At 46.7% G+C, this 24,116-nt stretch overlaps 2 protein-coding genes across 2 annotated transcripts in view; both read left to right on the top strand.

Annotated features, from left to right (window-relative positions):
• dnah10 (dynein axonemal heavy chain 10) overlaps positions 1-24,116 on the top strand; it is a 215,545-nt gene that overhangs the window by 80,389 nt on the left and 111,040 nt on the right. Inside the window, 8 exon segments of the mRNA XM_034187486.1 lie at positions 112-295; positions 429-563; positions 809-961; positions 1,118-1,306; positions 14,193-14,339; positions 17,366-17,557; positions 17,694-17,812; positions 17,904-18,062. Coding sequence (XP_034043377.1) covers positions 112-295; positions 429-563; positions 809-961; positions 1,118-1,306; positions 14,193-14,339; positions 17,366-17,557; positions 17,694-17,812; positions 17,904-18,062 — 1,278 coding nt within the window.
• On the top strand, positions 22,333-23,116 carry LOC117525593 (arpin-like). Its single transcript, XM_034187483.1, has one exon. It carries the CDS (start codon positions 22,348-22,350, stop codon positions 23,026-23,028), a length of 681 nt encoding a protein of 226 aa, XP_034043374.1. The 5' UTR covers positions 22,333-22,347; the 3' UTR covers positions 23,029-23,116.

Here is a 24,116-nt window from a genome sequence, read left to right on the forward strand (position 1 = left end):
TATGTTTTTAATTGCTTTTGATTGGAATGACAAAATATCCCATTGATATATATTTGACATATATAATAGCCTCTGTTGCAGCAGGTGAACTTCTCTTAATTCTCTTACCAGTATTATGGATGCAAGGGAATTTGAGTGGGAAAGCCAACTTAGATTCTACTGGGTCTGGGAATCTGATGATCTGTTTGTGCGCCAGTGCAGTGCCTCATTCGCTTATGGCTACGAATACATGGGGTTGAATGGGCGACTGGTTATAACCCCACTGACAGACCGCATCTACCTCACCCTCACACAGGTCTGAGTAACCTTAGTGTCAAGAAGATCTGTGCAAATTGGTACCAACTAAGTAAATGACACAATCAAGTAACTTTTAACATTGAATTCTGATAGGTTGGTTTTGACCTGCTGTTTGGCAATTTGTGATACAGGCCCTCTCCATGTACCTGGGTGGAGCTCCTGCTGGACCGGCTGGTACAGGAAAGACAGAGTCCACCAAAGATCTGGCAAAGGCTTTGGGTTTGCTCTGTGTGGTGACAAACTGTGGTGAGGGCATGGACTACAAGGTGAGACTACAACAGTCACGGAACCAGCAGCTTTTGAAAAGCATTGTGCAGTGAGTTGTCAGAAATGTTTGATCCCCTTATTAATAGAGTGCACAAGCAGTTTTACTTAGATTTTCTACATCACAGATGCATTTATTTTTTTCTACTGGTCTTTTAAGGATTTTCACAACTAACATACTGTAGCCTTAGGCTAATTCAGAATTTAAATTGCCATTTATTTGAATTCATTTCTTGTGTGTTTCCAGGCTGTAGGGAAAATCCTCTCTGGTCTCGCACAGTGTGGAGCCTGGGGCTGTTTTGATGAGTTTAACCGAATTGATGCATCAGTGCTTTCTGTCATCTCTTCACAAATCCAGACAATATGCAGCGCTCTAATGTCACACCTTAAAACATTTGAGGTAAGTCAAATGTCAAGTAAAAGCGTCAATTAATATATCTCAGTGCTCTCACTTTGATGAATGATATTTCATTTCCAGGTCAAAAGTTGTTACATAGCCTACACATTTTAAAATATTTGACTTTTTTCCCCCTCTCAACCTTGACATTCTCTTCAGTTTGAAGGCCAGGACATCAGTTTGGACAATCGCATAGGAATTTTCATCACTATGAACCCAGGTTATGCAGGCCGCACAGAACTGCCAGAATCAGTTAAAGCCCTCTTTCGGCCTGTGGTAGTCATTGTGCCTGACCTGCAACAGATTTGTGAGATCATGCTTTTCTCTGAAGGCTTCCTGATGGCCAAGGTAAGGGAGACACAATTTCATTAACATTTGGATGATGGGCAACACACAATGAACTGAACACATATAATATAGATATGGATATGGGCCTAGGGCCCGGCTTCGTAAAGCAGTCTAATCTTCTTTAGTCGAATAAACTCACTTAGTTGGCTAATTTTTTGACGTTAGTCATTGCACAAAGCACTTATTCAGCTAAAGTTTTGTGTTACCCGACTAAAGTTTTTAGCCTGGTACAGAGGAGGCTAATCTTATTTTAGTCAAAACATGTGTCTTAGCTCAAAAATGATGGCTATGGCTGAGTTGCATATATTTCCTACTGAAACATGGCATATACCAAAACCCAGAAACTGGCTCAAGGTGTGTGCGTATCAAAGTGTGCTTACGCATGGATCCATGCACGTTCCATTTGTACAGCCCACTAAACATGGAATTGAGCACACGTGCATATGCACCAAACTTCTCCCTGGCCATGCCCCTATTTAAATATGCAATTCCATGTAAATAGGCCCTTTGAGCAGGGATTCTCCACGCTGTCCCATCAGACAAGATGAACACAGACAAGAAATTATACTACAGATGATTGGAAATTACGTAGAGAAATACTGGGATACTTTATTTAGTGCCCTGTTTAACGGATTTAATGTGAGACTGGAAAAATGTTCGTGGGAGTGACGGAGCGTGAGTGTGTGAGGCTGTAAACGCTGTTGGCTCAGAGCAGTGTGCACATGCTGAAATAAAGAAATGGTCAAACGCAGGATTTCAAAAGAGGGGACAGAGTGGAGGAATTCACCTCCTTTGACAAAAAAGTGACCGTGATGGGTGACACAGCTCTCACTGGAGTGGTGGAAACCTGGGGGCATGGATCATCCCATGCTGAACTCATAAATGTTGTCATTATACTGGTCATACTGTTGTGTGGGCCGCTGAAGAGGAGGTACTGCTGGCCCACCACCACCAGATGGCGCCCTGCTTGGAGTGCGGGCTTCAAGCACGAGAGGGCGCCGGAGCCACTGGGAGTGACAGCTGTCACTCTTCATCAGCACCAGCTGTCACTCAGCCAACTCATCACCATCTCCATAAAGGCCGGACTGCGACTCCACCTCCTCGCCGAGAAATCAACTACCAATCAGGTAATTTTCTCTGCTGACTCAAAACATTGAGTAATAATCTGAACTTCTTTGCAGCCGTTTTCCTGTGGTGTGTCTTTATCTGTGGGATTGGCGTTTGGTGTGATCAGCGACGGCTTCGCTTCACACCCCAACCAGATAAGTGGTTAGACAGGAGCTGCACGAGTGTGTGATTGGAGGTGGAGGTGCTCCCTCCTTACTGAATACAGACTGTGGGATTACTGAGTGTGCGACCTCACACTCATCAGGACTGTCTCTGTTCTCTGCCAGCAGTACCGGGTCTGACTGCTGAAGACAGCGGCCACCTAGGGCGCAGGGCTTGGCGGCTCCGGTGTTCTTCAGCTCCGTTGGCAGTGGAAGCTGTGTGGATCTGGCTCTTCTCTCGCCAGGCGTCTTCTATCGTCAAGCCTGCCCACACGTCACCTGGTGTATGATTGACAGTCACTATATTGTTATTGTCTGTACGTCGTTGTGTGATTCACAACATTAAATTGTTACTTTTGGCTTATCCATTGTCCGTTCATTTACGCCCCCTGTTGTGGGTCCGTGTCACGACACTTTCACAACAGGATTTCTCGGCCAGCGTCATGGATCCTGAGGGGCGTCAACCATCGCTTGAACAGCCATTGGAAGAGCGAGGTGCACAGGCGCCAGCAGGAGGCGTGTTGGGTGAGCTGCAGCACATCTTAACCGCCTTTACCGCTCGGTTGGACTTAGTTACCGAGCAGAGCAGTGTTCTCAATCGTAGGATGGAGGCTCTCACCGCCCAGGTGGAAGCGCGTGCTCAGGGCACTGCTGCAGCACCTCCTCCTGCTGACTGTGTGCCAGAAACAGACATTCCGCTGGTCGTTCAACGAACCCCCCCACCTTCCCCTGAAGCATACATAAGCCCTCCGGAGCCGTACGGAGGCTGTGTGGAGACGTGCGCGGACTTCTTGATGCAGTGCTCGCTCGTCTTTTCACAGCATCCCGTCATGTACGCAGCAGACGCCAGCCGGGTGGCTTATGTGATCAATTTGCTTCGAGGAGAGGCACGCGCCTGGGCTACGGCGCTTTGGGAGCAGAATTCACGGCTCCTAATGGTTTATACTGAGTTTGTGAGGGAGTTCCGACAGGTGTTCGACCACCCTCATAGAGGCGAGACCGCTTCAAGTGTGCTGCTGTCGATACGGCAGGGGCGTCGGAGCGCAGCAAAGTATGCAGTCGACTTCCGCATCGCGGCAGCGTGAGCCGGCTGGAATGCTGTTGCGCTCCGCGCCGCCTTTGTAAATGGACTGTCTCTGGTCCTTAAGGAGCACCTGGTGGCGAAGGACGAGCCGTGGGATTTAGATGGGCTTATCGACCTGGTTATACGGTTAGACAACCGATTAACGGAACACCGACGGGAGCGAGACGAGGGGCGTGGTCAGGCACAAGCCGTCCCTCTTCCTCCCGGGACCGAAAAGAAGCCGACTTCCCCACGCTCCACTGCCAGGGCTCTCCATGTGACAACAGCTCCCCCTGCTGAAGTTGCTATGGAAACGAGCAGGGCCAAAAAACAATCAGATCAGAGACAAAGGAGGCTGATCCGTGGAGAGTGTTTTCTCTGCAGCTCTACCGAGCACACACAGAGAGAATGCCCCAAACGGTCAAAACAGCTGCACTCGTCCTTAGAGACTGGGCTAAGGGTGGGTCACAACACCCACGTGGGGAACCCCCGACGATCTGCACGAATCCCAGTCACGATCCTGAGTGGGGATCTAACCCTTCATGCTCCAGCACTGGTGGACACGGGGTCGGAGGGGAATCTGCTGGATAGCAGATGGGCAAAGGAGGTTGGGCTCCCTCTAGTGGCCTTACCGTCACCATTGTCGGTGCGGGCGCTAGATGGCACCCTTCTTCCAATAATCACACACCAGACACAGCCAGTGACATTGGTGGTGTCTGGGAATCACAGGGAGGAGATTGTGTTTTATGTAACACCTTCTACCTCCCGAGTAATTTTGGGTTTTCCATGGGTGTTAAAACACAATCCCCGGATTGATTGGCCGTCTGGGGCTGTGGTTCAGTGGAGCGAAACCTGCCACCGGGAGTGTTTAGGATCCTCGGTTCCACCCTGGTGTGACAGCTAAGGAGGAGGTTTTAGTCCCCCCCAATCTGGCGGCGGTGCCAGCCGAATACCATGACCTTGCTGACGTCTTCAGCAAGGATCTGGCACTCACGCTGCCCCCGCACCGTCCGTACGATTGTGCCATTGATTTGATACCGGGCGCTGAGTACCCATCCAGCAGGCTGTACAACCTCTCACGTCCGGAACGCGAATCAATGGAGACCTACATCCGGGACTCGTTAGCTGCCGGGTTGATCCGAAACTCCACCTCCCCGATGGGTGCTGGTTTCTTTTTTGTGGGCAAGAAGGACGGCGGACTCCGTCCATGCATTGATTACAGAGGGCTGAACGAGATCACGGTTCGCAACCGATACCCGTTACCTCTGTTGGATTCAGTGTTCACGCCCCTGCATGGAGCCCAAATTTTCACGAAATTGGATCTTAGGAATGCTTATCACCTGGTTCGGATCCGGGAGGGAGACGAGTGGAAGACGGCATTCAACACCCCGTTCGGTCACTTTGAGTACCTGGTCATGCCGTTCGGCCTCACCAGTGCGCCCGCGACGTTCCAAGCATTGGTTAATGACGTCTTGCGGGACTTCCTGCATCGGTTTGTCTGCGTATATCTAGACGATATACTCATCTTTTCTCCGGATCCTGAGACCCATGTCAAGCATGTACATCAGGTCCTACAGCGGTTGTTGGAGAACCGGCTGTTTGTGAAGGGCGAGAAGTGTGAGTTCCACTGCACTTCTTTGTCTTTCCTGGGGTTCATAATCTCCTCCAACTCCGTCGCCCCTGATCCGGCCAAGGTTGCGGCTTTGAGAGATTGGCCCCAACCAACGAACCGTAGGAAACTACAACAGTTCCTCGGTTTTGCAAATTTCTACCGGAGGTTCATCAAGGACTACAGTCAGGTAGTTAGCCCCCTGACAGCCCTGACCTCCACAAAAGTCCCCTGATCCTGGTCGGATCGGTGCGAAGCCGCGTTTAGGGAGTTGAAACGCCGGTTCTCAACTGCACCGGTTCTGGTGCAGCCCGATCCCAAGCGCCAGTTTGTTGTTGAAGTGGATGCCTCTGACTCAGGGATAGGAGCCGTGCTGTCCCAGAGCGGGGAGTCCGACAAGGTTCTCCATCCATGTGCCTACTTTTCCCGCAGGTTGACCCCAGCTGAACGGAACTATGACGTCGGCAATCGGGAACTTCTTGCGGTGAAGGAGGCTCTTGAGGAGTGGAGACACCTGTTGGAGGGAGCATCGGTACCATTTACGGTTTTCACGGACCATCGGAACCTGGAGTACATCCGGACCGCGAAGCGTCTGAACCCCAGGCAAGCCCGCTGGTCACTGTTCTTCGGGCGTTTTGACTTCCAGATCACCTACCGCCCCGGGACAAAGAACCAACGGTCTGACGCCCTGTCCCGGGTGCATGAAGAGGAGGTCAAGACCAAGCCGTCAGACCCCCCTGACACCATCATCCCCGAGTCCACTGTCGTGGCCACCCTCACCTGGGACGTGGAGAAGACTGTCCGGGAGGCCCTGACACGGAGCCCGGACCCGGGGACAGGTCCGAAGGACAAGCTGTACGTCCCACCAGAGACCAGGGCTGCGGTCCTTGACTTCTGTCACGGTTCCAAGCTCTCCTGTCATCCAGGGGTGCAAAGGACCGTGGCAGTGGTCCGGCAGCGCTTCTGGTGGGTGTCTATGGAAGCCGACGTCTGGGAATATGTCCAGGCCTGCACCACCTGTGCCAGGGGCAAAGCCAACCACCACAAGGCCCAAGGCCTCCTCCAGCCTCTGCCCGTGCCTCGTCGCCCCTGGTCTCATATTGGCCTGGACTTTGTCACGGGCCTCCCGCCGTCCCAGGGCAACACCACCATCTTAACGATAGTGGACCGGTTCTCCAAGGCGGCCCACTTCGTGGCCCTCCCGAAGCTCCCGACGGCCCAGGAGACTGCAGACCTCCTGGTCCACCACGTCGTGCGTCTGCATGGGATTCCAGCAGACATTGTCTCGGATCGTGGTCCTCAGTTCTCCTCCCAGGTCTGGAGGAGTTTCTGCAGGGAACTGGGGGCCACCGTCAGTCTCTCATCTGGGTACCACCCCCAGACGAACGGGCAGGCAGAGCGGACGAACCAGGAACTGGAGCAGGCCCTCCGCTGCGTGACCTCCGCGCACCCGACGGCCTGGAGTGACCATCTGGCCTGGATCGAGTACGCTCATAATAGCCAAGTTTCATCTGCCACCGGCCTCTCCCCATTTGAGGTGTGTTTTGGGTACCAGCCCCCATTGTTTCCGCTAGTGGAGGGAGAGGTCGGGGTGCCCTCGGTCCATGCCCATCTGAGGAAGTGCCGTCGGGTGTGGCGTACCGCCCGCTCTGCCCTGCTCAGAGCCCGGACGAGGGCTAAAGCCCATGCAGACCGCCGGCGTTCCCCGGCCCCTGCATACCAGCCCAGGCAGGAGGTTTGGCTATCCACAAAGGACATCCCCCTGCAGGTGGAATCCCAGAAGCTCAAGGACAGGTACATAGGACCTTTTGCCATAACCAAAGTCCTCAGTCCGGATTCATCCAGTGTTCCATACCTCAAGGATCAAACCCTACCACACGTTGACTCTCTGCACCCCCGTACCAGCGCCGCCTCCTGCGCGGATCATAGATGGAGAGCCTGCCTGGACCGTGCGCAGACTCCTGGATGTCCGTCGAAAGGGCCGGGGGTTCCAGTATCTGGTGGACTGGGAGGGGTATGGACCCGAAGAACGCTCCTGGGTGAAGAGGAGCTTCATCCTGGACTCGGCCCTCCTGGCCGACTTCTACCGGCGGCACCCGGACAAGCCTGGTCGGGCGCCAGGAGGCGCCCGTTGAGGGGGGGGTCCTGTTGTGTGGGCCGCTGAAGAGGAGGTACTGCTGGCCCACCACCACCAGATGGCGCCCTGCTTGGAGTGCGGGCTTCAAGCACGAGAGGGCGCCGGAGCCACTGGGAGTGACAGCTGTCACTCTTCATCAGCACCAGCTGTCACTCAGCCAACTCATCACCATCTCCATAAAGGCCGGACTGCGACTCCACCTCCTCGCCGAGAAATCAACTACCAATCAGGTAATTTTCTCTGCTGACTCAAAACATTGAGTAATAATCTGAACTTCTTTGCAGCCGTTTTCCTGTGGTGTGTCCTTATCTGTGGGATTGGCATTTGGTGTGATCAGCGACGGCTTCGCTTCACACCCCAACCAGATAAGTGGTTAGACAGGAGCTGCACGAGTGTGTGATTGGAGGTGGAGGTGCTCCCTCCTTACTGAATACAGACTGTGGGATTACTGAGTGTGCGACCTCACACTCATCAGGACTGTCTCTGTTCTCTGCCAGCAGTACCGGTTCTGACTGCTGAAGACAGCGGCCACCTAGGGCGCAGGGCTTGGCGGCTCCGGTGTTCTTCAGCTCTGTTGGCAGTGGAAGCTGTGTGGATCTGGCTCTTCTCTCGGCAGGCGTCTTCTATCGTCGAGCCTGCCCACACGTCACCTGGTGTATGATTGACAGTCACTATATTGTTATTGTCTGTACGTCGTTGTGTGATTCACAACATTAAATTGTTAATTTTGGCTTATCCATTGTCCGTTCATTTACGCCCCCTGTTGTGGGTCCGTGTCACAACACTTTCACAACACATACAATAGGCTGCTCACAGTACACATAGCTGTGAAGTTTCGCCGGCGAAGTTTCACCCAAGGTGAAGTTTAACCAGCAGGGCCAGTGACACGTGCCCACACTGGTTTTCATTCAGGACATTTAAACAAATTGCGCACCATGCACAATATGTATGGAGTCAGTAGTTTGACTACATTAGGAAAACCGGCTCTTGCTGCAAAGTGCACTTTAATGTTGGAATGTGATATACCTGGATGACATTCAGATGATTGCGTTCCACACAGTTGGCATGGCTCGGCGCGCAAGGTTGACAGGCACACTCCTGACCTATTGGTGAGCTCCCGAATGTCCCTGTTGCCGGGAAGTGCAAAGTGCCCCTGGCTCCTTGGTGTATTGCACTCTGGGCCGGTCGCAGTTCTGTGCGCAACTCCAGAAACAGTGGCCTTGGTTCACGTTCCCTGAATACATGCTCACGTTGGATTGAACCCTTTACAAAGTCCTCTAGCAATGCTAATGTAGCCATTGTTAATACCATTTTATGCATCACTTTGCGCATGCTTTTATGTCCACCCATATAATTGCAAACATGTGGGTGTGTTAATTGTTCATAAATGTTTCTCTGGTGTGCACATCACTCTGATGGCTTCTTGTTTTCGCACTATTAACAGTTCCCAACATCACCTCTACATCACCTCTGTCGCCAGAGGAACAATAGCTGTAGAAGTGTCCGTACACCAGTCAGGATTTTTGTGTTAGGCACTGCACATTTCCACAATCATTTCACTTTTGATACATCTGAGAAGGATATATGCCACATTTTTGTGCATATACATGCTTTGTACGCAAGGCCCCTGGACTGTATTAAGAAATGTGTAATTGTGAAAATAATTTAATGCCATGATGATGAAACTTAGCAAAATTAAATGAATTGTTACACAGCTTGAATATGTATGTATGTACCTCATTCACATGCCGATAATCTATATATTAAAACCGTGTGTGCATGCGTGAGTTTATTTAGTGAGTTCAATGTAAGTACATAATATAATTGCAAATATGTTACAAATACATGCATGACACAAGAAAACACTTATTCCTATTGTGGTCCATTTAAAAATCAAATGACAAAATAGAAGTAATAATAAAATAAAATAACAGTATTAATAATACTGACAATAGTAATAACGATGATAATGATAATAATAGTGTGTATATGTTGACAAGAACTTAAATAATTTATAAATACATTAAGACAGTAAATTATAATAAAAACATTATGTAATTAACAGGAAAAAATGGGTTGAGTTCTCCTAAAACCTGTTGAGGTCTAAGATTCTAAAAACATTCTGGACTCACACACCATTCCAACTTTGCATAATTTATTACTACCTGTGAAAAATGTCAGCTACCTATTTTATCAACACTACCCAATCTAGAGTTGGTGGATCCTCACGGGCAACGCGCTAGTTACATTGATTAGCTTATTGTTATGTCTCCTCTACATGCTGGTAGTTGCGTACAAGCAGGAAGTGTGAGACGCGCTGGTACATGCTATAATCCAAAGCAAAAGCAGAGATTGCAGCACACAAGCAGTTTTTTTTTTTTCACACAGGTGAGTTTAGGCTATGGCTGGTGACATCGCTTACTTTGATATTAACAATTGTATGAATGTTATAGAGTTTAGAATAGAATAGAATGCCCCATATTGTCATATTACAAAATGTACAGTGACATTGGAGAGAGCTTCTCTTATGTCAATGCAAACAGATAAAGTAAAAAAAATAATCAAAAGGTATAAATAGTTATAAGCATAAAATCCTACAGGACACTGCAATGAAAATCTCTATGTACAAGTATAAGATAAGAATATACACTCACTCATCTTCAACCGCTTTTCCGGGTTCGGTTGCAGGGGCAACAGCTCCAGCAGGGGACCCAGACTTCCCTTTCCCATGCTACATTGACCACCTCTGACTGGGGGATCCTGAGGCGTTCCGAGGCCAGCGTGGAGATATAATCTCTCCACCTAGTCCTGGGTCTTCCCCGAGATCTTCTCCCAGATGGACGTGCCTGGAACACCTCCCTAGAGAGGCGCTCACTAGGCATCCTTACCAGATGCCCGAACAACCTCAGCTGGCTCCTTTCAACACAAAGGAGCAGCGACTCTACTTCGAGTTCCCCACGGATGACCGAACTTCTCATCCTATCTCTAAGGGAGACACCAGCCACTCTCCTGAGGAAACCCATTTCAGCCGCTTGTACCCATGATCTAGTTCTTTCAGTCATGACCCAACTCTCATGACCATAGGGGTGAGAGTAGGAACAAAGATTGACCAGTAATGACCTTCATCTCAGGTGTTATTACTTTACTACACTGGGTGGGAAAAGTAAGCTCATTCATAATAAGGTCAACCACAAACATTATCCTTGCACCATCAAGCCGGTAGCGTGTTACTGAATGGGGTGGGATCTCCTGCAATGTGGATGGCCTTGCGGGTGAGGCGGGTACAATACGAGGTCTATTAGAAAAGTATCCGACCTTATTATTTTTTCAAAAACCATATGGATTTGAATCACGTGTTATTGCGTCAGCCAAGCTTGAACCTTCGTGCGCATGCGTGAGTTTTTTCACGCCTGTCGGTTGCGTCATTCACCTGTGAGCAGGCTTTGAGTGAGGAGTGGTCCACCCCTCTCGTCGTTTTTTTCATTGTTTAGGAATGGCTCAGAAACTGCCGCTTTGCCTGATCAAAATTTTTTCAGAAACTGTGAGGGACATCAAAGTGGACACCATTCGAGAAATTCAGATGGTTTTTGGTGAAAATTTTATGGGCTTCAAAGAGATTACGGAGTGTTACTGTCGCTTTAAGGACGGCCCAGAGCGACTGGTGGTGCGCCGCGCTCCGAAGCCGCCATCGACAGGCTGAGCGACCATTTCATTTCTAAATGGATGGCTGTATGGATCCGTGACCATCGTGTGCAATTTCTCTGCTTATCGCAAGAGCTGGACATCAACCATTTTCTGGCAGATTTCACTTTTAACAAGAGATTTTGTCATGGAAAGCCGAGCGGAGGCTTCGCGCGTCATGATGGATTCGCTACTGGAGCGAGACAAAACCACCGCCGTTTTGGTCTCACAGGACGGCTTTGAGATGGTGTTCAGACAGCTGTCGGTGGTTTTTCCATCGAGTGATTATCCGAGAAATTGTGGATGTGCCTGCACATGCCAGAACATGTCCTGTGAGGCTTCATCACGGAGTTGCTGTGCGCCATGTGGCACTGCCGCGAAGCCTCCGCTCCTCTTTCCATGACAAAAACTCCTGTAACAGTGGAATGTGCCGTTCATTTCCAAACTGGACGCTGTGTTTTATCCGGGATGTCATCTGGTTAGCACAGGAATTGTGAAAAGACGTGGACATCAGCACTTTTTCGGCACATTGAGACAGACATGCGGAGGAATTTTGCGCGTCGCGGTGGTGTCGCATGGTGCAAAGCAACGCCATGATGAAGCCTCACAGGACATGTTCTGGCATGTCCAGGTACATCCACAATTTCTCGGATAATCACTCGATGGAAAAACCACCGACAGCTGTCTGAACGCCATCTCAAAGCCGTCCTGTGAGACCAAAACGGAGGTGGTTTTGTCTCGCTCCAGTAGCGAATCCATCGTGACGCGCGAAGCCTCCGCTCGGCTTTCCATGACAAAATCTCTTGTTAAAAGTGAAATCTGCCAGAAAATGGTTGATGTCCAGCTCTTGTGATAACCAGAGAAATTGCACACGATGGTCACGGATCCATACGTCCATCCGTTTAGAAATGAAATGGTCACTCAGCCTGTCGATGGCGGCTTCGGAGCGTGGCGCACCACCAGTCGCTCTGGGCCGTCCTTAAAGCGATAGTAACCCTCCGTAATCTCTTTGAAGCCCATAAAATTTTCACCAAAAACCATCTGAATTTCTCGAATGGTGTCCACTTTGATGTCCCTCACAGTTTCTGAAAAAATTTTGATCAAGCAAAGCGGCAGTCTCTGAGCCATTCCTAAACAATGAAAAGAATGACGAGAGGGGTGGACCACTCCTCACTCAAAGCCTGCTCACAGGCGAATGACGCAACCGACAGGCGTGAAAAAACTCACGCATGCGCACGAAGGTTCAAGCTTCGCTGACGCAATCACACGTGATTCAAATCCATATGGTTTTTGAAAAAAATAATAAGGTCGGATACTTTTCTAATAGACCTCGTATATGCCTTGGAGGGGAGGGGGGTGGTGCCTGTGATCTTCTCAGTTGATGACAGATGATTTCAGAATGCAGACACTCTTGAAACTGCCAGTGTCTAGGTTTGTTAATCAAGGGCCATACCTCTGCCAAAATTTGTCAATCTTATACAATATTACAATATGCGTATTACCAACTTATAAATTGTACCAAGTTTCCTAAAATTCCTACTAAAAAATGTGAGAATTGTTGATTTCAGAATGCAGGCACCCACTCATGAACCTGACGGGAGTGTAGATTTGTTAATCAAGGGCTATAACTCTGGTAAAATGGCCCAACTCAAACAATATGATAATATGCGTATTACCAACCTATAACAAGGATTTGTATGACGTTTTCACAAAATTTCTCCTAAAAGTGTGAGAGGAGTTGATTTCAGAATGCTGGCACCCACTCATGAACCTGAGTAGATTTGTTAATCAAGGGCCATAACATTTTTGCATTTATGTAGGACCTGCAATACATTGGGACTGGGGCAATTTAGAGATAGTAATGAGCTTAAAAATTTAAATAATGGCATTATTTAAAACAGGCAATGCCAACAAGTGATTGTGATCTTGATTGGGTGCCGAAGCAGTATCCCCCAAAGGCAGAGTCTTTGAGGAGCAATGACGGGCAGAGGATGTCCAGTTTATCAACATATGCATGAGAACATTATTGAAATGTTTACAAGCAGTGTTCCTCAAAGAAAGATGGGAAGGGATTTGCATATTGCTCCCTCTACAGTGCATAATTTTATTAAATGTTTGACTTTGACAATCTACAATGTGAAGTTACATTTGCAAATGCCACTGAAAACTTTACTTTGCAAAAGGAAGCCTTATGTTGACCTTGACCGGAAGTGGCTTTGACTTTTCTGTGCTTGGAGGCACAGAAAAGTTGGGTTGGTCCATCACATAATGGAAACTTATATTTCAGATCTTTTTTTGGAAGAAATGGACATTGTGTGCTCTGCATCAAAGACAAAAAGAGCCATTCAGACTGTTATTACCAACAAATCCAAAAGCCAGGATCTGCCACGATACGCTGTTATTTTAGTGCCCTTGGCATTAAGGCAGAAAAGCACATTGACATTTTAGAGCAACACATGCTGCCTTCAAGTTGACATCTTTTCCATGGCTGTCCATTAATTTTTCAATAAGATAATGTAAAACCACATCCTGCACACATTACAAAGGAATGGCTGTGAAAGAAGAAGGTATGGGTGCTGGACTGGCCTGCCTGTGGTCCTGACCTGTACCAATTAGAGAATGTATGGGCAATTTTGAAATGAAAAAAAAAATGCAACAATAACCCCATGCTGTGACACACCTTAAAACATGTTTACAGGAACAATGGAACAAAATAACACCTGAAATGCTTCATTGCTTGGTATCCTCAATGCCAAAACATCTTAAGTGTTGCCAGAAGGAATGCCAGCATTACGAAGTGGTAAATGCTTTTGCATCCCAACTTGTTTGCAGTGTGTTGCAACAGCTTTAAAACCAGAAATGGATGTGTATTAACAAGTGACATGAAGTTGTCCACACAAAACATACAATATCGTGGGTTCATACTTTCTGCAATGAAATAAAAGTCAAACTAAATGTAAGGATCACTGTGTTTCTGCTTTATTTATATTATTTTCCATTCGGTTCTATCTTTTTTTAAAATTTAGGGTTGTATTTTTGTGACCCAGTGTTATGAGGGTTATGCAGTAATCAAAACCTCTGTTAATATTAATTTTTGGGGTTTTTCTCGACACTCGTATTCAATTCAGGTGCTGGCAAAGAAGATGACAGTGTTGTACAAGCTAGCCCGTGAGCAGCTGTCCAAGCAGTCTCATTATGACTTTGGCCTTCGAGCTTTGAAATCTGTCCTGGTGATGGCAGGAGACTTGAAGAGACGTTCACAAAATCTCAATGAGGTAGAGACCAAGGGACCTTTTTGGATGTTTGTACAACTCCATTCCAGTCATTTAGTAGAAATGTATAATTTATCTATCTATCTATCTATCTATCTATCTATCTATCTATCTATCTATCTATCTATCTATCTATCTATCTGTCTGTCTGTCTGTCTGTCTGTCTGTCTGTCTGTCTGTCTGTCTGTCTGTCTGTCTGTCCGTCCGTCCGTCCGTCCGTCCGTCCGTCCGTCCGTCCGTCCGTCCGTCCGTCCGTAACATGCATTGAGGGCTGGATCAGACAGAATCATCATCACAATCTTTGAAATATGCAAAGATTTACATGAATTAAAGGGTGTATTTAATAAAGGTGAATTAGAATTGAATTTATTGCCAAGTAAGTTCCTCCATACAAGGAATCTGATCTGGTGTCATTGGTGCATCAACAACAATAAAAGAAAATACTTCTGTAAGAATTAAAAGAGTCAAATAGGCAAATGGGCAAAGCTAGATTTATTGTCTAATAGATATAGTGGAATGGGGCTGTGCAGGCATGCAGATGAACAGTACAGGAATGGTCAATCTGTACTATGTGGGAGTGGGGGGGGGGGGGGGCAGGGTAAATGGAGGTCTCTGGCATTATAGCTGCAGATGGAAAGAAGCTGTTTTGTGTCTTGAAGTTTTAGTCCTGATGGACCTCAGCCGTCTGCCAGAGGAGAGGGTAGCAAAAACGTTGTGTCATGGGTGCGAAGGGTTGGCCACTATATCTTCCTAGCTCGCCTCAGGGCCCTGGGGGGTGTACAGGTCCTGAAGGGATGGAAGATTGCAGTTGATCACCTTCTCTGTTGTGTGGACGATGCAGTCTGCCCCTGTCCTTAGCAGCAGCAGCAGCGTACCAGATGGTGATGGAGGAAGAAATGATGGGCTTGATGGCAGTGTATAAGTTCACCATTATTATTTTTTGCAGGTTGAACTTTGTTAGCTGCCGCAGAAAGTACATCCTCTGTTGTGCTCTTTTGGTGAGAGAGCTGGCGTTCAGCTCGTATTTGAGGTCCTGGATGATGGTGATCTCCAGGTAGCGGAAGGACTCTACAATAGTAACTGGGGAGTCATACGGGGTGATGGGGTTGGCTGGGAGTGGGTTCTTTCTGAAGTCAACAACCATCTCCACTGTCTTGAGGGCATTGAGCTCCAGATTGTTCTGTTTGCACCAGGACACTAGGTGATCGATCTCCCGTCTGTATGCAGACTTGTGCCCATCAGAGATGAGTCAAATAAGGGTTGTATTGTCCGTGAACTTCAGGAGCTTTACAGACTGGTGGCTAGAGGTGCAGCTGTTGGTGTACAGGGAGAAGAGTAGAGGGGAAAGAATGCAGCCTTGGGAGGATCTGGTACTGATGAACCGTGTGTTGGAGACATGCTCCCCAGCTTCAGGTGTTGCCTTCTGTTAAGCAGGAAGTCAGTGGTCCACCTGCCTTTTCTCTGCCAACTGTTGATAAGCTGAACAAACCTAACTTAGCTGATCTGCTTTGATTTGAAATGTACTGTATGTAAATGTTCAGTACTTTGGGTCCCAAGGACCAGGATTGGGAAACACTGGTGTACAGCACTGTTATGGCTAACCCAATAAGTGATTTGGACCCAAAAATCCTCGAACAGAATGTGAAAGCAAGAACAGATTATTGTACAAACAAACAGACAGAATATTGCAATGAATTTGCAGAGAAGGCACCAGAGCAGGGAGGCCAGGTGCCACGAAGCTGAGCTGAGTTTCTGGTGTCTGTGCAGTGGCAGAACTGGAGTTTAAATACTGAAGCAGGTAATTACAGACAGGTGTGCCAAATCAGCTCTGTGACACGACACCTGGAGGAACAGGATGGCAGGGGGAAGAAAGCAGACTAAGGCAACACAACAAGTATTGTCCAAAAGTTTTAGACATCCCAGAATTATAATAAAAGTAGCATTTGATGCCACTTCCTGACCCTCTTTTTTATTGACATGTCAACACAAATCGCTTCCAGCTAAAGTGAATACATGAGGTATATTTTTTTAATTCCATAATAATAATGATAATAAATTTGTTCATTCACTAAAACCCACTTACTCCAATTAAGGGTCACGGGGTGGGGTTGGGGGGGGGTGCCTATCCTATCAGTCATAGGGTCCAAGGCAAGGTACACCATTGCCAGGACACCAGTTTATCGCAGGGCCACAGATAGACAGACAAACACATTCACACCCACACGCACACCTACGGTAAATAAAATGGTAAATGGACTGCATTTATAGAGCGCTTTTCCATCTGCATCAGACGCTCAACGCGCTTTACACATCAATGCCTCACATTCACCCCGATGTGAGGCTGCTGCCATGCAGTCACCCACTACGCACTGGGAGCAACTAAGGACCTTGCCCAAGGGCCCTTAGTGATTTTCCGGTCAGGCTGGCATTTGAACCGAGGATCCTCTGGTCTCAAGCCCAACGCTTTAACCACTAGACCATCACCTCCCCTATGGTCAATTTAAAGTTTCCAGTCCACCTAACCTCTATGTCTTTGGATGTGGGAAGAAGCCAGAGCACCTGGAGAGAATCCATGTAAACACGGGGAGAGCATGCAAACTCCACACAAAAAGGCCCCAGGTGGGATCCCACAACCTTCTTGCTGTAAGGCAGCAATGCTAGCCACTAAGGCCACTGGTAGCATTACTGTTTTTGGCAATAAATTCCACCTTTGCAGGTGTGATAGGAAAGTGTTGTAATGAGGAAAAAAAGTCTGACGTATTATTTATGTCAGCCTTTGTTGCTGTAGTAAATGATGACAACAGTAGGCATGGGAGCAGTAAAATATACCTTACAAATACTTGTACAGTATAGTTTATTAAAAAATAGTTGGATGAAGGAACTTAAAAGCAAAAACCTAGTAACAATTTGAGCACAGTTAAATAATTTAATATAGATCTTAATTCATCTCATTAACATATTTATTCATGAGACTATAGCAAATCATTGTGATCTTTTGCCACTGTTAATTTCATGCTTGTTCTTCACAGGATGTGGTGTTGATGCGTGCACTCAGGGATATGAACCTGCCAAAGTTTGTGTTTGAAGATGTACCTCTGTTCCTTGGGCTAATATCAGATCTCTTCCCTGGACTTGACTGCCCTCGTGTTTGTTATCCCAGCTTCAGTGATGCTGTTGAACAGGTCTTGCAAGAGAACAAATATGTCGTAATACCTACCCAGGTATCTCTTTGTGTATTGAGTTTTCATCTTTGAGATACAGAATTATTGGTGTGCAATGATTGAGTTTTTGCACCAGTAATTTCATGACCGCATTCGAGTTTTTGATGATAATGTCTTACACTGATTGTGCTTTCAGGTGGATAAAGTCATACAGATATATGAGACAATGATGACCAGGCACACTACAGTGGTGGTGGGCCCAACAGGTGGAGGGAAATCACTTGTAATCAGCACTTTATGTCAAGCTCAGACCAAGTCGGTGGCCTTTCACATCACCAAATGTCACAATAGCTTATTAATCTTTTGAAGATGCATTATAATAACTGTTATTTTATGTTATCATCAGATCAGGATTGCATACCAAAATATATCCAATAAACCCCAAAGCTGTGAGTGTCATTGAACTCTATGGGGTTCTCAATCCTGACACACGAGACTGGACTGATGGGATCTTGTCCAATATCTTCCGTGACATCAACAAGCCCACTGACAAACAGGAGCGGAGGTATTTAGAAACACCGAGTTAATTCAGTCCGGAAAGTTTTGATGTTCAAAAATTTGTTATGCTGGGACACGTCATGATCTAAAAGAAAGTGAATAATTGGATGCAATTTGTGCAGATAGGGGCAATATGCATATTTGCTTCAATTTAAATACGGCTTTGATTTTTATTTCAGAAATGCATATTGAAATAAATTGTTTCTGTCTGAATGTTGATTTGGCTGCAAAGTTATTTTGATGCCACGTTACAATTAAAGGCTAAAATTGAAATACAAGGCAGATTGTTTTCTGTTTTGGAGCAGAGGGGTTTCATTGACTGGAGCGGGCAGTAGAGTGCAGCAGTCATTCAATGTGTGTGCAGGGTGGTGTGTTCAAGGTCTCACTGTTCATTGACTTCTTTAAATCTCCTTTGGAAATAAAATATGCATCTGTAATTCCATGAAAGGCATGCTGCAGTCTTTAGCAAAACACAGTTTTCAGTTAAGAGATACCTTTTGGCTTTGTAGTAATATGTTGTTATAACCCCAGACATTAGCACATAGACTGCACACAGTACCATTGTGAACATGCCTGGTAGCTCCTGCATCATGGGGCTGCATTCACTGTTACTTGTAATTGGCACTAACCTGGTGTACAGGACATCTGGAAAGTTCTCACAGTACTTCATTTTTTTTCCACATTATATGTTACAGCCCAACTCCAAAATGGAGTAAATTAATTTTTCCTTTACTCAGGTCAACCCATAATGGCAACATGAAAAAAGTTTTTTTTTATTTTTTTTATTTTTGCAAATTTATTAAAATTAGAAAACTGTCTGTGCATTTTGTTCATGGTTTGTGTTCTTTCTTGTATTGTACGGGTAGTGTGTTATGGTCTGTTGCTGCATCCCCTTTGGTTTTACGTGTATGTGTGTGTCCTCACTTGCCTGTCATTTGTGTCGTCTTTGTGCCTTATGGGTGTGTGTTGTAATCTGTCCCCTGCCCGTGTCAGTCTTTGTGATCAGTCCCCAGTTAGTGTCTCTGGGTCTTGTCATTTGCGTTCCACTTTGCTTTTCTTCTTGAGTTCTGGATTTAGGTTTTAGTTATTGTCACGTTGTCATCTCACCATGTCATTTAGGTCCTTCAAACTTTATTTTGAATAAATGCTTCAGGGGAGCATTAGCATGGCAAAAACCTTTTAGCATCTGGGGGGGCGGAGCACCGCCTTTTAAAGCATTTTTCTTTATTTGCCTCTCACATGCCTGGAAAAGCTCCTCGCCATCTAACCATTTCCTTTAGGTCCCTCAGACTTTTTCAGTAGAATGGTTCTTGGGAGCATGAGCATGACCTAAACCATTTCAGCTTCTAGGGGGTGCTCCGCCCCCCAGACCCCCTGCCTTTTTAAGCATTTTCCTTATTTTGCCTTTCAGCTTCTGGAGGGGCTCTGCCCCATACTCCACACCATTTTAAGTATTTTTCTTTTTTTGCTTTTTAGCTGACCCCCCAAATTACAGCCCTCTTAACCCCCTGTCACTTTAAGCATTTTTTTTTATGTAGATGTAAATTAATATTCAAAGTTTTCAGCTAGTTGACAGTAGGGCTGTACAATATGGCCAGATTATCGTATTTCAATGTTGTCATATAAATTGTCATGTAAATGTCACTTATATACATGCTATCCATATTCTTGAGCCGCTTAGGTGGCTAGGGAGAGTTCCCAAGGGATAAAAAAGCTTTTGAACCTACCATCCCTGGTTCTCAAGACCAGGCACCTAAGTGGCTCTACTCTCTCTTTTTTTTTAAAAAAAAAAGAAGATATTTAGGTGTACCTTAGTAATACTAGTAGAGTTCCACCTTAGATTTGGAACTGAGACAAATCTAAGGTGGAGATACAACACCGAGTCATACTGTGTATGACTATGATTTGACACAAAGTGCAGCAACAGTGAAAATTAAACATTCTTTAACAAAAAGGTAATAACACCACACTCATCATAAGGTTAGGATACTGTGCCCTCCAAAAGTATTGGAACACTTGGAATTTCACACATTTTAATTTGTTTATGCCATTTTAAATACAAGAAATACAAAAATAAATAAATAAAGAATAAAAATTTCTAAAATTATCTTCCTCAAACTTAAACTGAAACCAAATCTCTAAAACTTAATAAAACCTGTAAACAATAATCAGTTTTATTGCCAGTTTTCTTTAGACAAGTCAGGGGATGGAAACATGAACATTTCCAAGTCAATGAACATGTCTTGGACTTTATTTACATCAATTATGAAGAAATAAAAAATTTCTTTCACCAAAACATCAAATCTAGGCTTTCATCTCAAATGTACCGTCTGTCAAATTGTTGCTGAAGTTTCAGGTCTTCTTTTTAAGAAAATCCTCCTCCACACCACTTCATCGGGTAGCTGGATTTTATATTTTTAATTAATTTATATCAAGTTGTAGAGATTTGCTTTCAGTTTGAGTTAAGGAAGTGACTACTTTCCGGATGCACTGTATATACTATGATACACAACTTTAGATTGCTGTTGTAGACAATCTCATTTTTGGTGTGCATATTAAGAAAAGAATATTATACAAATTGAGTCACTTCCACTGCCACTCCATAACTACTACATCACTTCGTGCTGACCTGGCTAATTTCACCTGTAAAATATAGTAAGCTGCTCAGGTTACAGTCTGTGTCTCAGTGGGCCTTTTTAAAGGTGGTGGACTTGGCAAACCATTAGCATTAATGCCTGAAATGGGACAAATTGGGATTCTTAAAAAAAAAAAGAAAAGCTTAAGTTTTTTTTTTTCCCCAAAAAGATTTGGGGCCCTTCAAAAGGATGGAAATATGGTACAGTCCCAGGAAAACTGAGATGCCTGGTCACCTGAAATACACAGTCCCATTTTCAAGTTTGGCTCAGATGAAAATGAACTAACTGTTGTGTGGGCTGCTGAAGAGGAGGTACTGCTGGCCCACGACCACCAGATGGCGCCCTGCTTGGAGTGCGGGCTTCAAGCACGAGACAGCGTCGGAACTACTGGAGTGACAGCTGTCACACATCATCAACACCAGCTGTCACTCATCAACTTCATCCTCCATAAAAGCTGGACTGCAACTCCACCTCCCCGCCGAGAAATCAGCTACCATTCAGGTAATTTTCTCTGCTGTGATTATTCATTGTTTAAAACAGTGGTCTGTGTGCAGCCGTGTTCCTGCGGGGTCTATTGAAGGCTGGATTGGCGGACAGTGAGAGGACGACGGTCTTCGTCTCTCACTCCATCCAGGAAGGAGACCTACAGGAGCTGCACGGGTGATTCTGTATCTGGAGGTGGAGGTTTTTCCTCCTGGAGGACTAAGCACTGTAAGATTGCTGGGTGTGTATTCACACACCAACCACTAACTGTTTCTGTTTCTGCCAGCAGTACCGGGTCTGACTGCTGAAGACAGTGGCCACCTGGGGCGCAGGGCTTGGTGGCTCCGGTGTTCTTCAGATCCGTTGGTGGTGGAAGCTGTGTGGGATCCGGCTCTTCTCTCGCCAGACGTCTTCTATCTTCGAGCCTGCCCACACGTCACCTTGTGTATAATTGACAATCCACAGTATTGTTATTGTCTGTATTTCGTTGTGCGATTCACAACATTAAATTGTTACTTTTGGCTTATCCATTGTCCGTTCATTAACGCCCCCTGTTGTGGGTCCGTGTCACGACACCTTCCCAACAGGATTTCTCGGCCAGCGTCATGGATCCCGAGGGGCGTCAACCATCGCTTGAACAGCCAATGGCAGAGCGAGGTGAACAGGCGTCAGCAGGAGGCGTGTTAGGTGAGCTGCAGCAAATCTTGACCGCTTTCATTGCTCGGTTGGACTTAGTCACCGAGCGGAATGTGATTCTCAATCGGAGGATGGAGGCTCTCACCGCCCGGGTGGAAGCGCAGGCTCAGTGCGTTGCTGCAGCACCTCCCCCTGCTGACCGGAGGCCTGAAACAGACATTCCGCTGGTCGTTCAACGAACCCCCCCCACCGTCCCCTGAAGCATACATAAGCCCTCCGGAGCCGTACGGAGGCTGTGTCGAGACATGCGCGGACTTCTTAATGCAGTGCTCGCTCGTCTTTTCACAGCGTCCCGTCATGTACGCGTCAGACGCTAACCGGGTGGCTTACGTTATAAATTTGCTTCAAGGAGAGGCACGCGCCTGGGCTACGGCACTCTGGGAGCAGAATTCACGGCTCCTAACGTCATAAGCTGGGTTTGTGAGGGAGTTCAGACAAGTGTTCGACCACCCTTCGACCACTTTTTTTCTGGAGAAAATGAGCCGAATTTATTACAACACGTCTTTACAAAACAAACCTGTACATAACGTGAAAACTGACTGCGTGTGGTCTCCGTCCTCATATGAGAGTGGCGATGGTGTTCTTGTCGAAGGAAAACTGGTGGATGTTTCCAGACATGCCATCAGTGATGTCAGCAGTCAGAAGGCTCGTTTCTATGTGCTCTACGTCAAACCCAGCCGCATCCATCGGCGGAAGTTTGATGCCAGCGGAAAAGAGATCGAACCGAATTTCAGTGACACCAAAAAGGTCAACACCGGTCACCTCATGTCCTCCTATAAAACGGAGGCTAAAGGAGAATCTGACCGTCTGTCTGAGGAGCAGCTAGCGACAACTGTCAACAAAACAGAGCTGATTCAGATGACTGATGAGTACCGACCAAACGGGACCATCGCCTTTTGGTACCCGGAATCAGAAATGGACAAAACGGAGCTCGATGTAGGCCAGGACGTTCGGCTGAAGACTCGGGGAAACGGCCCTTTTATCTTCACCTTGGCTAAAGTGGACAGAGGCATGGTCACCAAGTGTAACTTTGCTGGAGATGAAAATGCTGGAGCATCGTGGACGGAGAAGGTTCTGGCCAACAAGGCGGAACCAGGCAGCACTCGGCATCCCGGAGGAGAAGGAGAGGGAGCAGAGGACGATGAATGGGATGACTGAGGAAAGACCAAACTGTCTCTTGGCCCTCTTCCAGTCTCCAGGTTGAACAGCTTGAACTTCAATTCCTGGCTCTGTCTTTGGATTGATCTCTACATTTCACTGCGATACTCATTGCGTGTGTTGCTTTGGGACAGTCAGCCTTGTGCCATCTCTCGGGGACTGGAATCTTTCATCTCTATAGAAATGTATCTGGCCATGTGCTTTTTATGCAGACTGCATCCTTTTCTTGTATACGTTGGAACAGATCCCAGAACTTAACAACTGGGACTGGAGTTCAAGTTCTTTCCATATTCAGGCCTCTTTGTCTTTCCAAAGAAAGTGGAGGAAAAACACTTTTTTTTTCTTTTTTTTTAAGAACATTTACATATTTTTTTTCTGATCTTGTGCTTTATGGTGTTCAGTATTTTGCTTTTTAGAACTCAAGGTTATTATTATTGCTTATGTAAGCCATTATTTTGTTTTATATTTTCTCATGTATTCTACATTTTTCCCAGTTTTACATAAAATCCATCAAAAGAGGACAAGGTGTGTAGTGGGTGCCTTGCATGGCTGCAGCCTGACATCAGGGTGAATGTGAGGCATTGATGTGTAAAGCGCTTTGAGCATCTGATGCAGATGAAAAGCGCTATATAAATGCAGTCCATTTACCATTTTACCCTCATAGAGGCGAGACCGCTTCAAGCATGCTGCTGTCGATAAGACAGGGGTGCCGGAGCGCAGCTAAGTATGCAGTCGACTTCCGCATCGCGGCAGCGCGAGCCAGCTGGAATGCTGTTGCGCTCCATGCCGCCTTTGTAAACGGACTGTCTCTGGTCCTTAAGGAGCACCTGGTGGCGAAGGACGAGCCACCGGATTTAGATGGGCTTATCGACCTGGTTATACGGTTGGACAACCGATTAACAGAACACCGACGGGAGCGAGACGAAGGGCGTGGTCAGGCACAAGCCGTCCCTCTTCCTCCCGAGTCCAAAAGGGAGCCGTCTTCCCCACGCTCCACAGCCAGGGCACTCCACGTGACGACAGCTCCCCCTGCTGCCGTTGCTATGGAGACGAGCAGGGCCAAAAGGCGATCAGATCAGAGACAGAGG

Source organism: Thalassophryne amazonica, chromosome 15 (assembly GCF_902500255.1).
Source record: "Thalassophryne amazonica chromosome 15, fThaAma1.1, whole genome shotgun sequence".
NCBI lineage: Eukaryota > Metazoa > Chordata > Actinopteri > Batrachoidiformes > Batrachoididae > Thalassophryne > Thalassophryne amazonica.

Excerpts from the sequence above, each read along its gene's own strand:
- LOC117525593 (XM_034187483.1), top strand. The coding sequence starts at position 22,348 with ATGAGCCGAATTTATTACAACACGTCTTTACAAAACAAACCTGTACAT.